This window comes from Myotis brandtii, unplaced genomic scaffold (genome assembly GCF_000412655.1).
Source record: "Myotis brandtii unplaced genomic scaffold, ASM41265v1 scaffold535, whole genome shotgun sequence".
In the NCBI taxonomy this organism is placed as follows: domain Eukaryota; kingdom Metazoa; phylum Chordata; class Mammalia; order Chiroptera; family Vespertilionidae; genus Myotis; species Myotis brandtii.
In genome coordinates this window covers 390,437-406,937 of record NW_005369964.1, presented here as the reverse complement: position 1 = coordinate 406,937, position 16,501 = coordinate 390,437, and the positions used below count along the sequence as shown (strand labels likewise).

The 16,501-nt window shown below is 40.8% G+C and overlaps 2 protein-coding genes across 5 annotated transcripts in view; one reads left to right on the top strand and one right to left on the bottom strand.

The window, feature by feature from the left end:
• Window positions 1-2,030, top strand: part of BTBD7 (BTB (POZ) domain containing 7) — a 73,730-nt gene extending 71,700 nt beyond the window's left edge. For all 4 annotated transcript variants that reach the window (XM_014549059.1, XM_014549058.1, XM_005877836.2 and 1 more), the window contains one exon: window positions 860-2,030. In XM_014549059.1, the coding sequence (XP_014404545.1) occupies window positions 860-1,675 (816 nt within the window). In that variant the 3' untranslated portion in view covers window positions 1,676-2,030. The remainder of the gene's footprint in view (window positions 1-859) is intronic.
• UBR7 (ubiquitin protein ligase E3 component n-recognin 7 (putative)) overlaps window positions 1,940-16,501 on the bottom strand; it is a 21,986-nt gene continuing 7,424 nt past the window's right edge. Inside the window, exons 7-11 of the mRNA XM_014549043.1 lie at window positions 15,927-16,135; window positions 15,603-15,752; window positions 14,645-14,807; window positions 13,323-13,384; window positions 1,940-2,582 (exon numbers count right to left, since the gene is read on the bottom strand). Coding sequence (XP_014404529.1) covers window positions 2,439-2,582; window positions 13,323-13,384; window positions 14,645-14,807; window positions 15,603-15,752; window positions 15,927-16,135 — 728 coding nt within the window. The 3' untranslated portion in view covers window positions 1,940-2,438. The remainder of the gene's footprint in view (window positions 2,583-13,322; window positions 13,385-14,644; window positions 14,808-15,602; window positions 15,753-15,926; window positions 16,136-16,501) is intronic.

Sequence of the window (16,501 nt, the reverse complement as noted above, 5' to 3'; positions counted from 1 at the left end):
ACTTTTTAACTCGTCCTGCTCAGTCTCACACTGTCACTAGCATTCAATAGAGAGAGAAACAAAAGACACGTGTATTAATTCAGGAAGTCTTCATTAAAATGGGGCTTTTTGGAACCTAGGGACTAGTGTATACCTTGGGTCACGTTGTGATCTTTCCTCACCTTCTACCCTTCTACCCACTCCCCCTGCTGTGCCCCTCAACCCCCACCCCTACCCTCCCCCCAAGGAGAAATAATAAAGGTTGGTCATGTTTGATACACCAAGTTCCCTTGGGGTGGGGAGGGGGATGTAGAGGAGGGTAAAAGGGGATAAATGGTGATAGAAGGGTGGTGAGCACATGATACAATACACAGATGATGTATTGCAGGATTGTATACCTGAAACTTACATAATTTTATTAACCAATGTCATCCTAATTCAATTTTTAAAAAACTCCCCTTAAAGGTCATTTATTTGTATGTTCATTATAGTTTTAATTGTAATAATGAAAAATTGGAAACAACTTTAATGTCCAACAGTGGGAGAATGATTTGATAAGTCATCAGCACAATGGAATATTACACAGTAATTTAAATAGTAATCTCAAAGAAAATTTGATGACAGAATTATATATACACTAAATTTTGTGATAACATATATATGCAAAGAAAAAAGGTGAAATACTTCAGAATGCTAAGTGGTTATCTCAGGGAAGGTTAGGGTTATTATTACTATTTTTTGCCTTTCGTTGTCTGTATTTTTATCATTCTTAAAAACAAGCATGTATTTTATAATGAGGAAACAAAATCAGTAGACATCATTTTCACAAAGGAGTCCTGGGCTGTACTTTCATCCTCCCCCTCTTTGTCTCTGTTCGCAGTGTACACAGCCTGTGCTAAATGACCTAATGCCAGATATTGCCATGGGTGTGTCCACATTGTCACTCAAGGACAGGAGGCTTCCAGAGCTTGCTGTAGACACAGAATCAAGCCAGTCAGTTTCTGAAGTAGGACCAGGGCCTCCCCAGCATCTGGCGTGTGTCCCACAGAGGCATATACACACGTCTCGAAAGAAACACACACTAGAGCAAAAGACAGATGCTCGAGAAAATCAGCAGGAATATCCGGATTTCTATGACTTCTCAAATACTGCTTGCAGACCTTCTACTCCTGCTCCTGGCAGACGCACCCCTTCCCCTTCGCAAGGTGGATACTTGGGTCCTGACCTGTACAGCCACAGTAAAGCACCACCAAGTGGCTTAAAGTCAGCCTACCTACCTGGCCAGACCTCTCCTAAAAAGCAGGAAGAAGCTAGGAGAGATTATCCGCTGTCCCCTGATGGGAATCTACACAAACAAAAGAATGAGCCAATACACCTCGATGTCATTGAGCAACCTCCCCAGCGGTCAGACTTTCCTCTGGCAACCCCAGAAAATGCTGGCAGCGGTCCAGCGCATGGCAGGGGGCGGACAGCAGTAGAAACTGACTTGACTTTTGGGCTGACTCCTAACAGACCTTCACATCCTGCATGTAGCTCTGAAGCTCCAGAAGAGAGATCCAGTAGAAGACTAGCTGACAGCGAGTCCCTGGGCCATGGAGCTCAGCGAAGTGTGGATTTGGAAAGGGAGGATTCAGTAAGCAGAGGAAGGAGGTCACCAAGCAAACCGGACTTCCTTTACAAAAAGTCTGCCCTCTGAGAGCAACCTCCGTGTCGTCTGTGCCTGAGATGTGAAACATCCCATTTTATTATGTAACCCAGCAACTTCGAGACCCGCTTATTGATGCCAGCTGATAACTCAGTTATTTTATTCCGGTTTTTGTACATACATGTTTATTAGACATGGCATGCTAAGAGGGTTATTTTGAATGCTGCATCTGTCTGTTTTGTGTTTGAACAATTGTGTGGGGAAGCATTTTTAACAGCAAGCAAGCTGGCACTTTTTTTTCTCTTTACAGATGAATTTTTTGCACTTGTCCATTTATTTTATCTGTATTGATTTTATATCAGTATGTTAAACTTTATTGCCGCATTTAAAGGACTGTATTTTCATACTTTTTTGCATTTTGCCATTCATCTACCAATTTCCATGTGCATTGGATTGCACACTAAGATGTATTTTCTTATGAAATAGTTCTGTGTTTATTTTTTAATTATAGAAATTCCAAAGAACAGCACATCAAAATGCTCCTCTCTTTTCAATAATTGTTTTGGTTCGGAAATCTTCCTGCTCAGTCTCTTTAAATCTATTGTCATTCTTTTTTAATAAGTCTGGGGAGCTGGTCTTCGTTCCTTCAGTGGGAGTCCCGTCAGGATCCTGGAGTTTCCTAGTTCACTAGAGAACAGGAAGGAGAAAAGCCTTTTGTACCCAGGCTGCAAAGCTCTTGCTGTGTTCACAGTGCAGACGCCGTCAGAGCCGCTGCAGATTCTGGTAGCATGGACTAGAGGCACGAGATGAGACTCTAAAGAGATCGAGTTCTTAGAATCCTAATGCCGTGGAGATGGCGAAGTAACCTCCAGCCTGCACCACGGGCTTTCTGGTTCCAGCGTCCTCGACTCTCCAGCTGATGGGGAAGTGACTGCTTGCTGCCTTCAGTTGTCTTGCTCTATGTGGGAAAACAAAAAACAAGGGCTTCAGTCTTACGATGTCATTTGGTGTTTGTAAGCATATGTTTTCTTTTAAATGTTTTTTAAAGTGTGTCTGAATTTTGGTGTCCTATAAAAAAATTGTATAATGCATAACGCTTCATTACCAAAAGAGAAAAAACTTTTTTTTTCAGTGAAAACACTACATGTCCTACTTGAACTCCACTAGGGATGCTGGTTTGGGATTTTACTGAACCACTGAGCACCTGGGATCTTTAAGATCTTCTCCCTTGGAAGGGCAATGTGTGAACTAAGGACTTTTTTTTACTCTCCAATGTAAATATATTAGTATTTGAGTTTTTAAATCACTTCAACATTATTCGAGCTTTCACTTTGTATTTTTACAGACACATACACACAGCCGTAGCACTTAGAAGAGAAGAGACTTTCTGCACAGTCCCTCAGGGGAGTGTGTGTTTGGGAGTCTCTTTTCTGTGTATGTGTATATATATATATATATACATATATATAAAACTATGAATCACTGACACTCACTCTAAAACTATGCAGGGCTAGGGAGCCTTTACAAGCTCACATAAATGAATTACATGCACTTTTAAGTCAATAGGTTTCTATTGGGTGTCAACAACTCTGATTCTTCCCAAAACTGTAGATTCTCTTACATTCTTTTCCTACTTTACCCTGTGGATGTACACTCAGGAATAATCTGGCATTTTTAAAAAATCCTGACAGTAGGTCGTCTCAAAGATGGGAAACATCGATATGTCTGTGTACACCGGTACACTGCTGCCTCTCGTTCTGCTACCCGACTCCTTAGCTGCTGCTGGTGTGTCCACCCGCGTTGTGAGGTTGCATACTGAGCTCCAGAGTTAACACTAACCTATTTGTAAGGTCAGCTGTGCATTGCCTTTGAGGCTCCCTTTTTTAAAGACAGAAAAACAGGACTGACTGTTCCATTTTTAGGAGGTTTGACTCTAATAGATGATGGTGTCTTTTGAAGCCAATCTCAGTCTGTCTCTCAGAAGCTAAAATTAATTCCATTATATTCCTTAATGTGTGTTTATATACTTGTTTTGACATGAATTACTTTGATGTAGTTTTAAATATCTATTCTGAATTCAGACGCTACTGTGCTGGTACTACAAATAAGAGTGAGTAGAGTTAATTTGGGTGGAAAAAACTTGATCTGTGTTTTTTAATTTAAAAAAAACAATAACAACCTTAGACAAGAGCTATTGATGTCACACATTTATTCTCCTGAAAATTTATTAAATATTATTTCATATCCCCGAAGTGTAATTATAAAAATAAGTGGCCACTGTTCATAGTTTCGTTTAATTTATGAAGTTTGCTTTTAATAATTTAGTAGCTTACCTGGCTGAACTACGTGTACAAAGAGAAACTTACTTTAACCTATGGGATTGTGAGCTGATGTGACTTGCGAAGATAAACAGATGTGGTTGTGTGTGCTCGGGTAGGTGTTAGACTTTCAGTGTGTCTTGTGCAGTGTGCTTAATAGGGTAGGTAGGTTGAATAGCTCTGTGCCTCTGGCTTTTGAACCCATCTATTAAATCTTTTTTAATGCTTACTAAGCATTAAAATATTTTAATGCTGTACTCAGATAAATGTCAAGTCTGGGTAGGATTGCTCTCAGAAAAAACACACACATGTACAATGTAAAATTTGGCCACAGGACCTGGCATTTTACTCAGTGTAGAAATTTTGTGAGAACCAAATCGCAGAGTACCAGATCTTATCTCGAGGCCCCGACAATCAGGCCGTCAGACAATCACCACTTTGGGTGCCCACTTTGTGGAGGTTACAGAACTACTATTTTGTTCCTGGATCACAAAGAATATTGGCATTTCTTCAAGATGCTGTTGGTCTTTTTTTTAGTTTTGTGATTTTGATGAACAATTTAAGTTCAAAGTCACCTGTGACTCCTAAGGGAAAACATGAAAGGCAAAATTATTCCTGAAAAATGGTTGTTTGAATTTTCCACATACCATACCCTTTTTCACCTGCCCCCTCAGCGTTTTTGAGGCGTATGTCCCTAGACCTAAACTCTCCTGACATTTTGATAACCAGTTAGACTTTATGGATTTTTAATGAGGTCCTTTTGTTGAATCCTTTTGTATAACTCTCTGAAACTTCATCTAATTCTCAGTTTTGCTCCCTCAAACTCTGTTTTTATTATAATTGCTATCCTTTATTGGGCTTTCTTTTGATTGGTTGTTCAAGTTCTGGCAATGGGCAATACTTGTCCATTGAATTAAGGTGATGGTGTGGAGTGTGAGGGGAACAGCCTTGAGGCAGCAGGGCCTGCATGTGTCCATCTCTAGAGAAGAAGGTCTAACATTTCTCAGTAACTACTCAGCAAAATATGTATTTTCATAATGTTGAATCTGCCTTTTAGGAAATATGTTTCATGAAACACTTGTAAGGTATTTGTTTTGCATTTCTAAGGCATTCATGTTTATATCTTAGGACTGAACTCAAAGGGAAATGTTTGAATTTTAAAAAATTATTTGATTCACTTCTTTCTATTGAAAGTTACTATTAAAGCAGCAGTGATGGGTGCTAGTCCCGATTCTGCAGTGGTTTACTTCGTCTACTAAGTAATTTACTTTCAAACCTCATTACAGATAACCTTACTGAAAGAGTTACCATCACACACTAAAAGGTATTTTACTGTTTTCCATCAGCACTGTTGAATGAGCAACGTTTTCTGAATGTTCAGCTGTCTTTTTGTCTGATAAATTTGCAATAGCTGTTATGTAATTCTTGTATTGGCAGGTCTTTGATATTTTTTCCTCCAGAAAACTCTGACCATCTGTCAATCTTCCATATTCTAAATATTATATTGCTGTGGCTGTTTCTATAGAAAGATTACTTGCAAGTGTGTGTCTTGAAAATAACCTCTTGTGTTTGTGTGTTTATGTGAGCTCTCAGAGATGAGCTCTGGAAGCTTCGTCATATACCTGCACCTGACTGTTCTGTAAGCAGGTGGTCTGGATCCTGCTCTTCGATGGGGTGGCTGAAAGGTAAAGGTTCTTGAACTTCTTGCTGTTTATGTCCCGCATCTATACTTCAGAAGTACTTCTACAACACTGCATTTCTTGTGGTTGTGCTGTTACTGGTATAAAGTCAAGTGCCTTCAATGCTAAAGGCTCAGAAATTTTTCTTAAACTGATTTCATGTCCTATGCAAGTGTTTTCTACAACCTGCATAACCAGTACTTTGTAAAACTTGTTTACGCTTCAATTGTACATAGTGTTTTTTAAGGAAATATATAGTATTTTTATTTAGGTACCTCCAAACTTGAATTTGTCTGTGTGAAGCATTGTAAAACAATACATCTCTCTTTTGAGTATCATTACCGTTGTACAAAGGTTTTCACTGGTTCTATTTTTCTACTGTTACTGATAAGCATGTAACACTGACTTTATCCTACATATAGTTGGCATTTCAAATAAATGGCTTGTATAGAACCTGCTGAGTTGGATGCAGTCTGTTTTAGCAATGTGGCCTGCAGTCCTCAATTCCAGAAGCGATTGTACCCACTAGAGTAAAATTGGGAAGTTTTCTACACAAACTTCCCCTCTGTTTCTAGGATTGCCATTATTCAGAGGCTTTTTTTTATTGTTTTCTTGGAAATATATTTTCATTTGAATCAAGGTCATTATATTTTCTACTTTTTCATTGGGGCACTTCTGAGAGATTTTATTTTACAAATTTGAGCAAAAAGTTACTTGCATGGGAGTCTCCAGAGGAAGCTCAGCATTCCACCACGTGGACCCAGCGCCTGGAATGTGCCAAGCGCTGGGGTCAGAGACCAGGCGGGTCCCAAGATTCACGGGCCTCCAGGTGTCAGAGACCTGGCTCAGAATCTGAGCTTTTTTTTCTCTTTCACACTCAGGCTTACTAATATTTTTCAATTTGAAAGGGAAATGGAGTCATGATCTAGACCAGTGGTTCTCAACCTTCTGGCCCTTTAAATACAGTTCCTCATGTTGTGACCCAACCATAAAGTTATTTTCGTTGCTACTTCATAACTGTAATGTTGCTACTGTTATGAATCGTAATGTAAATATCTGATATGCAGGACGATCTTAGGCGACCCCTGTGAAAGGGTCATTGGACCGCCAAAGGGGTCGTGACTCACAGGTTGAGAACTGCTGATCTAGAGTCTCGGTTTTGCATGGCTGCAAAAAATATGCAAAATAGAAGGTTCTCTAATTTCCATTTTTTAATTGCTATAAAGTAGTTATTATTTAAATTTAATCATTCCACTAACAAGTTCCATCTTATTTTGCCCTTCATGCTTCACTAAGGTAATCCTATAACCATCTTAGGTTTAACTGTGGAGTATCAAACAAAAATCTGAGGTTTTTGTGAGTGAGCATCTTAAAAACCTAAAAAAGAAAATCGAATAAGTCAACGTTCATGTCTTTACTTGTGGATTTCCCCTGGAAGAGTTTAGGCTGGCTTCCCTCACTACCTTAGGCCGTATTTCTTCTTGGTGCATGAGGGAATGTTTGAATCTACTCTTCCCAGGAATCTGGAGCCCCAGACAAAACATAGGATACCTAGTCTCAGAAACTTGGAAATGACTTTGTCGTGGAAACAATCAGAACAGTATATTCTGATTATCTGGTGATCATGGCTGAGGGGAAGGCTGGCTTGAGGTGGCCCAGGAATGAATGAGGAGAAATATGCTGGTTTCAGTGCTGTGCACTCTTTTCTTCTTCAATCATTTAATTAGGTACTGTTTTCTTTAATCCTTCCTGAATTACATACTATTTTTGGTGCCATTTTATAAATGAGAAAACTGAAGCAGATACCCAGTAAGTAACTTGTCCAAGGTCACGCAGCTAATAAGCCTAGAAAGTATGGTGGCCCAGGCCGGGGGAACATACTGTGCAGGGTGGAGGTAGGCATTCCTTTGGTTCAGCAAACATCAAATAAGCAACTTCTACCTGCCAGACACAGCTAGGTCCTGAGGTGACAGTAATAACCAAGCCAGCCACAGTCCCACCCATTGCAATTTTAGGATCTCAAGGAAGAAAAGACAATTATAGCAGTAAGGCCGGTTCTTGGATTGGGAAGACTTCAAAATGCAGGTAAAGGAAGTCAGGGCGACTGGACGAGGAGGGATTCTGGGGAGGTTTCCAGGAAGAGGTGGAGGCTGAGGCAGGCTGTCTGAGCACTAGGGAAAGCTTCGTGGTGTCTGGGCTCACCTTGCCAGGCCTCAGAAGATGTTGCTACTAACAGCAACAGGAAGCTGCTACAGGGTTTTGAACAGGGACAAAATAAAATCGAATTGGCATGGTCTGTTGCTCGATTGAAGAGGAGCAGGAGTGGATCAGAAAATCAGGCAGGGGGCTGGCAGCTCTCCAGGGGACAGCCGGAATAGCTCAGAGAACCAAGAGGATGATTTCAAATATGAATATGATTAGGGCATAATATCTGTAGGACTTGACGATTGGGTGTGGGGAGAGAGCAGAAAGCATCAGATAGGGGAAAGGGCATGAGTTTAATGTAGGTCTCCGTTCCCAGCCTTGCTTTGGGAGACTGAGCAGAATTCATGTTTCTTGGAAGATTTAGAAAACCCTGGAGGAGTAAAGATGCTGGAAGACTTGGTTCAGTTCTGTCGTTTATGTTCTCCCCACTATGGATCCTGGCCCAATGCCTGCCACATGATGGGTGCTACACCGTTTGTGAAATACACAAATGGGAGTGCTCATTTGTACATCAAAGGTTTGCTGAGCACAGCCACAATCCGGAAGCTTTTGTGCACATGATCTCATTTTGTCCACCCACAATGACCCTAAGAATATAATTGTCCATCCCCATTTTACAGATGTGAAAACTGAGGCTCCAAGAAGCTGAGGTTCCACAGCTAGTTGGTGACTCCAGGTTCAGGTACGTAAGCAGCTCTAAGGCTGCAAGGAGCCTTCACTCACCTGAGCATAATTCATAGGGTGATGCCCACTGGTCTGACTTTCCTAGGAAGCAAGAACTGGGGGAAGGCCAAAGGTGGCCTCTATATTGACTTTTTGGTTTGTTTTCACATCTGTTGAAATAATGGCCACCATTAGGTGGGCCTCATGTTTTCCCTGTGGGTTCCTAGCCCTCTCTCCTGCACAGTAGCACCTGAACAAACAGATCACTCACAACCCAAGCCCATTTCTTTGTTCTGCTGTTGATTTAGATCCCAACAGGGACTATGGCAGCTCTCTCCCAGGTGTTGTAAAGTCAGGGACCTCAGGCCAGGCCACACCTTATGAAATAGGAGAAATGAACCAGTCCCCTACCTGAGCAGGACCCCAGAGGAGGAATAGCTCTTGGGAGTATACTCATTTCCTTATAACAGGCACTGAGAGGTTGTGCATATTTAAATAACTAAAAACAATCTGAAAAACCACTATTTTGAATTGGTTTTATTTAATCTTACAGAAACCTGATTGGAGTTTGGTATGTAGTTATAAGTCCAGTAACAATTCTACAAAAATGGACATACAATGCCGGAATTCCTTCAAAGCAACAATATCATAGTCCTTTGCATAAAACATGCATTAACTGCCACATGTTGGCCAAAATCCGTCTCCCCGAGGAGACGGTCCAATGCAGTCAAGAAAACTAGCTATGAACAACAGGTACAAAAGGAGGTGTTGTGGTTAGTGTAAAAGGAGGAACAGTACCTTTCAGAGAACAAGCCCTTCGGCACTGGGGGATTTGTACTGTGTTGCAATGTAATGCATCACCTCAGACCTGGTCCTGACCTGTCAGGAGGAGGAACATTCTGGTAGTTACACATTTGAGAAGATATAAACTTGCAGGCCACAATGGTCCACTACTTGTGCAACCTTGCAGAGGGGGCGCAGAAATCCTGACTTGGAAGAGTTTCCTAGCTGGGGTTGTAAACAAACTCAAAGACACTCTGAGCTTTCCAACCTAGCCTTTCACCCTTTTCTACAAGGCCAGCCCCGGGCACACAGCATCTCCGTGGCCATAAGACCTCCAGCTCCACACCACTCTTCATGAGGATCTGTAATTGGGTGTGATGCAGAGAAACATGGGATGGATCATTTCTTTGAGGCCTTGACTTTCTGTAGTTCTCATTCACCGCATCCAGGGATCAGTGGACACTCGTCTACATGGCTGCTGAACACACAAAGGGATATTAATAAACACTTGTGGCCCCCAAAGCCTCAAATGCTTGTAGTCACATAACTCAGTTTGTCATCTACTGTCAGGACACACCTTGTTCCTCCAGAGCAGGGGTGGGGAACCTTTTTTTCTGCCAAGGGCCATTTGGGTATTTTATAACATTATTCACAGGCCATACAAAACTATCAACTTAAAAATTAGCCTGGTGTATTCGGCCAAACATTTAATTAGCTTACCCCTAATGCCTTGGCAGGGCCAGACCCAATGATTTCCATGGGCCTTATATGACCCAGGCCAGCCGTTCCCCAGGCCTGCTTCAGAGGAAGCAACTCCGTTTACCAAAGGGTGTTTTCCCCATAGACTGAAGGGCTTTAAAGAGATTTCAAACCAACTGAAAGGACCTCCCTTCCAATACGGGTTTTATACAGCATTCCTTGAGGTTCTTCAAAAGATCTTAGTCATTAGGGAACCAGTTGTGGGCATTAACGCTTACACACATAAAGCTCATCATTCGAGCAGCCTAGGGAGTCTGCCTCTCCCACAAAAGGGCTCTCGCTGCCCTGCTCACAAGCTAAGCCAGTATCTTTTCCTTCAGCACAAGTTAAGGGGGGAAATAATTTATTAGGGTTCTAATAACATTTTCATAACAGAACAATATCAAAATAGGTTTGTTTTTAATATATGCTTACGAATATCCCTGATAATATAAAGAAATCCAGAGGACTTTGTAAACCACCGAGATGTCACAGGGTAGTGCCCGGTCTGGTTTCTAGGCAGCAGGAGAGGGACTACTGTATGGCATGTTTTCTCCAGGAAGCCCTGTGAGCACCACAGTTCTGAAATTCTAACATGCTAGTGCCAGCAGAATTGTGAATGACATTTTCACTCTAAATTTATTAGTAAAATTCCTATCAAAGGTTGGCTTCCTCAATCCTGCCATCAGCCAATCTCCCTGCCTATAACAGGCCACAAAACCATCAATCCTGGCCACTCCAGAGGTTGAGCCCAGAGGAAACAAGTTGTGAGACCCCTTGTAAGCCGTGACCCAACCTCAGAAAGCAGGGATGTGGGAGAAGGAGCAGACCAGGCTTGAGGAAGCTCTGACCCAAGGCACCACGATCACAGGGGTGAGGGGACCTAGAGAGGTTCTAGCTGCAGGAAGATGCCCCCAAAGCAGGTCCTGGAAGACAACAGCTCTGTGGCAGAGTAGACACATTCGGGAGTTAACGACCAAAAAAATTAGAAAAGAAACTAGTTTACTCTCTCAAAACCAAATCAAACTTCTTAAAACTTATAAGCAAATAACCCTGGATAGACTGGGGGTGTGGTGGGGGCTGAAGTCTGTGGAATGAGTTGCTTTTAGCTGAGTCAGAAAGAATGCTGGTTGTGAAATCAGCATAAACACTGTGGCTACTGCAGTTAAGGAGAGTGAAGGAAGCTCAAGGTCAGAGGAGGCCTCTTCAAAGAGAGGATGGAAGAGGAGCAAATGTGAAATATGCCTCTTTTATTCCTGGATCAGTAAGTGGCATTTCCACCGCCTGGCTGAGAAGGCGCCTGGCTGAGAAGGCGCCGTGCTCCAGTCTAGCTGCAATAATACTGCATCCCATCCACCCTTCTTCTCTTTTTGGACTGAAACTCTTCAAAGAACTGCTGGATGTCCTCTCTCTTTACAACCTGTTGATGAAAAGGAGATTAGGAAAGGGAACTACATTACAGAACAACAATAACTGGTCGTAATGTTCACACACAAGTCAAACAATATTGCAGTAAGGATTATTTTAATGGGTAATTAATTACATTATCTCTAGTTTATAGAGTTCATCCAGGCTCATGGTTGGCAAACTGTGGCTCATGAGCCACATGCGGCTCTTTGGCCCCTTGAGTATGGCTCTTCCACAAAATACCACGTGCGGGCACACACGTACAGTGCGATTGAAACTTCGTGGCCCATGCGCAGAAGTCGGTATTTTGTGGAAGAGCCACACTCAAGGGGCCAAAGAGCCGCATGTGGCTTGAGAGCCACAGTTTGCTGAGCCGCAGTTTGCCGACCACTGATCCAGGCTCAGAGACTGACCTGTTCAGATTACACAGCTGGCAGAATAGCATTAGGCACCGAGCATAGGTTCCACCACCTTACTGGGTTTCCTCGTACAAAATGAGAGAAAAGCAGCACCAGTGTGAAAGGGTCATTGGAGAGAGGATGAGGTATGGTGCCTGTGGAACACTGCCAGCACACAGTCAGTTCTCAATGACTGGCAAGAAGAGTGGCAGGGCCAGACAAAGACTGAGAACCGGGAAGGTCTCCTCAGCCACTGCTCCCTCTCATTCCACCACTGCCTTCGGGGAATGTCCCTCCATTCTGAATAAGCACCCACAAAACAGCAGTGTTTTGAGATTTGTGTTCTTTCCTGAAGAAAAAGGAACCTGAAAACTTTAACCTCTTCAAGAGTCCAAAATTAAAGATGCTTGTACATGAATAAAAAAATAATTGGAAAAAACTACAGAAGCACTACTCTTAGTGAAAGGATATCCATTTTATGCAATAAAAAATGAAAAATGTATCTTTCATTTTACTGGAAAAAGGATTGGAGCACGATACAAAGGTGTTTACGACAGAAGCAAAATAGAAATTAAAAGTAAGAAAATAAGACAACAGTAAACTGGAACAGCCCAGACGAAGTCCCAGCTCACCCAAGAGTGAGTCTTGTCAGTGATCTGACCTAAAGCTAAGGGCCATCATTAAAAGACAGGTCTGTTAATTACTTTTTAATTACAAAGGTAACACATGCTTATTGTTCTGAAGAAAAGAAGATGGAGCATGAGGGAGAAGTAGCGAATGCATATGAGCAAGAGAGAGAGGTACAGGTGTGTAAGATGAAAATCTCCCTTTCTCGCTCTCAGGGTAAGTGCTGCTAACATATGCAAATGGAGTGCTAACGGGAAGAACTTCCGTGGTAAGGTATTTATGCTCTGATCGAGTGGTTGGTTGGGACGTTGTCTTGTACACCAAAAGGTGGCGGGTTGAATTCCCAGTCAGGACACATACCCACGTCGTGGGTTTGATCCCCAGTCGGAGCCTCTACAGGAGGCAATCAAATCAATGTGTTTTACTCTCTCTCTCTTCCCCCCTTTCTCTTTCTAAAATCAATTAAAAAAAGAATGTATTTGGAAAAAAAAAAGATATTAATCCTCTATATGAAAGTAAAAATGTGGGTCAACTGGTGAGGAATTAGAACCCCTAACAGATTCAAGATCTAGATGGCTAACACTCTGAGATGACTGTAGCTCAGAGCTCCAGTGGCTTCTCTGAAGCTACAACCACTCTCTCCAGATCCTGTGTGGCTGCTCGTCCCCCATTCCTTCTGGCCTACAGTTGGGAAGGGTGCCCAATGTGGCTGGACTGTGGATGTCTCACCACCTCTTATTGATTTCCGTTAGCTCTGCCTGAATTAAACTCTCAAGTATCCAGTTTAAGATGCATGGTTTTGTTTTGTTTTTATCAAAGAAAAGAAACAGTTTATTCAAAACACACAGGACTATGATTAAAATTCTTTAACTCAACATACCGTGCCTTCATCAGCAAATCTCTTCAGATAGTCTTTAAGTTCAGTCTTCAAGTCATTATATTCTAAATCAAAGCAACAAAATAGGCCATTGGCTTTTATAAACAAAATATTTCTTTATTCCCCAACTTGAGTAGAATTTAAATTTTAGTTAATAGTTTAAATTTTTTAGTTAACAGTTTTGATTTTTCTTTAAATGAAACCTGCATAGAAATGTGTTCCCCAAACTCCTTCATTTTGATATAAAAAGTGATACTTCTTTCATTAAAACAAAAAAAAAGCTCAAAAACCAGAGATAGCCTCACTCCCAAAAAGATTAGCAAAGGATTTTAAAAGGTTTTTCTATCTCTCTGGAATTCTAATATTTGAAATCACCTCAGATTTGTCAATATTGCCCTAGCAGGTTTGGCTCAGTGGATAGAGGTTGGCCTGTAGACTGAAGGGTCCCTGGTTCAATTCTGGTCAAGGGCACATGCCTGGGTTGCAGGCTCGATCCCCAGTAGGGGGCGTATAGGAGGCAGCTGATCAATGATTCTCTCTCATCATTGATGTTTCTATCTCTCTCTCCCTCTCAGAAATCAATAAAAATCTATTTTTAAAAAGCCTCTCCCTTCCTCTCGGAAATCAATAAAAATCTATTTTTAAAAAGTAGATTAGTGATTGCTTTTAAAAAGAAGATTTGTCAAATATTAAGTTTTAAAATTTGTTCACTCAACAGTTTGCATTATGTACGAAGCACCTTGAGGGCTACAAAAATCATTTAGCTGCAGCCTCCATCCTCAAAAGCTTTTAGCCTCATAACGGGAAAAGGAGTCAAATAGTTACAAATAAAAGATAGAAACAATAAATGTCATAAAAGGGGCACAACAGGTGGTGGCATCCCCGGAGAAAATGGCTGGGACAGAAATCACTAACATAAGTTGGGCACACTGTGGGGAACATGTCAAAGCCTGCAATTAAGAGTCTGTGAGCCACTGAAGCAACCTCAGGAACTGTCAAAAAGATGACATGTAATGCCCAATGAAATGCTCTTTTCTCATTGGATGAGAAAAGAAATTGATTCTCTAGGACTCTTTACTCACACACCCACCCTTAAGACACAAGCTGTGGTTTCTTAAGCATGAATTATTCTAGCATGTAACCCATAATGGCAACTAAATACCCAGCAACATTACCCTTAAGCAAGTATAGTTGAGGTCTACTATACAATTCCAAACTTAAACTTTAAAACAAAAGGTATTAGTTGTTCTCCTTACATATCTATTTTTTTTCAATAGTGAGGGAAATATGGACTTCATGAATTTTCACACTCAAGCAGAATTTACCACAAATGAGTTCCACTTGCTGGACTCTGTTCATGCTGCTAAGGGTGTCCATTAAAGGATCTGTCCTGCCAGCCGCCTGGTCAACCTTGCCCTTGTTTTCATAAGCCAGAACTGTGTCATATTCATCTGTCAGGAACAGGACATCTAGATCGCCATACATTTTCTTTAAAAAATAAAACCAGTTTCCCCATTAGAACAGCATGCCATTTTCACAGTCAATCCCTGAAAATTTATTTTTAAATTAACTGCCAGAAAAACCTGAGCCTTTCCCCACAGAGTTGCTTGAGTGTTTTATTCTTTTTTGCCTAAATCTTTTAGAAATCTCTCAACTTCCTAGTAGGTGCTGTATGGTCTAAGGCATCGGTTCACAACCTGTGGGTCACGACCCCTTTGGCAGTCGAACGACCCTTTCACAGGGGTCGCCTAAGACCATCCTGCATATCAAATATTTACATTACGATTCATAACAGTAGCAACATTACAGTTATGAAGTAGCAACGAAAATAATTTTATGGTTGGGTCACAACATGAGGAACTGTATTTAAAGGGCCAGAAGGTTGAGAACCACTGGTCTAAGAGATCTTTACTTAAAAACCACTGACTTACTGTAACTCTCAACAATTTGTGTTTCAAGCAATTTTATGATATAAGAAAGCTAAGAATTGCTATTTTTCCACTAAAATGAAGTAAATAAAAAGTAATGCATAATTCTGCATTTCTTCCACAAGCATTTAGACTGTAAATACTATTTCATAAATTTGCTTAATATAAAAATGTTTGATGGAAGAGTATAGCATAGGGTGGATAAATGGTGATGGAAACAAATAAAAAAATAAATTTAAAAAATTTTAAGCTTTACACTTCTCACATGATTTTCATAAATACATGAAAATATAATGTTCTTATTTTAGACATCAGTCCACAAAACAACTAACATTGAACTTGACCAGGTACTTACCATACAGTCTTTGCAGGTACATAACTTGCTACGCCAGTTCAGGGGCCAAAAGGTGGCAGTGTCTTTCTTTATAAAATGCTTAGCTTTAAGCTCCTGAAGTTTGCAGCCAGTCTGTGATTCTGTATTGAGATGTTGATTCTTAAACACTGTCTGAAATAAAATTAAGTTTTGAAGTATGTTTTTTAAACTATCATGTTTTCATACTTTGATTTGTAAAAGGATTTCTTTAGGCAAAATATACCATTGAGATCCAAAACTATAGAGCTTACAGAATTAATTTTACTTAAGTTTTATTTCTTTTATGGCTCCTACTTCAGCTGTTACCTGGAGATCAGACTCAGAACTAGAGCTGGCACATGGTTCATTAGTCTGCTCTGCTTTAACTGCCTTGACAGCATCCTTTGCATGTTCTGGAACATCCTCTTTGAGGGGACTATCATGATGATCGCCATTTTCAGGTTTGGTAACTTCCTCATCACCTATCCCATCGACATTCAGCGCCAACCCATCATCCTCAGCAGATACTTTGGTTACTGTAGGTTCAATTAAAAAAAAAAAAAGCACAAAACACATGTCCACAGACCTATTAGACAATGAAATCACTTTATCTGATTAAAAAATATTTCAGAATCTGAAAAAGGAGTCAATCTTAATCTCTGAAATAATGAGAAAGAAAACATCTATATTTTTTAAAGTTATGCCTGCCAATCCAAAGAGTTCAAATAATTGAACAGTTTGTTTAAAAATATAATCACCACTTAAGCACTTTATATGTAAAGGAGAAAGAAAAACTCCACAGATGCTAAAGAGAGACGGGATACCTCAAGAAGCAAGAGGCAGTAGGAAGAGATTTAACTGCAATCACAAGTACCAGGGTAGTTTTTTATTTTTTATGGTCA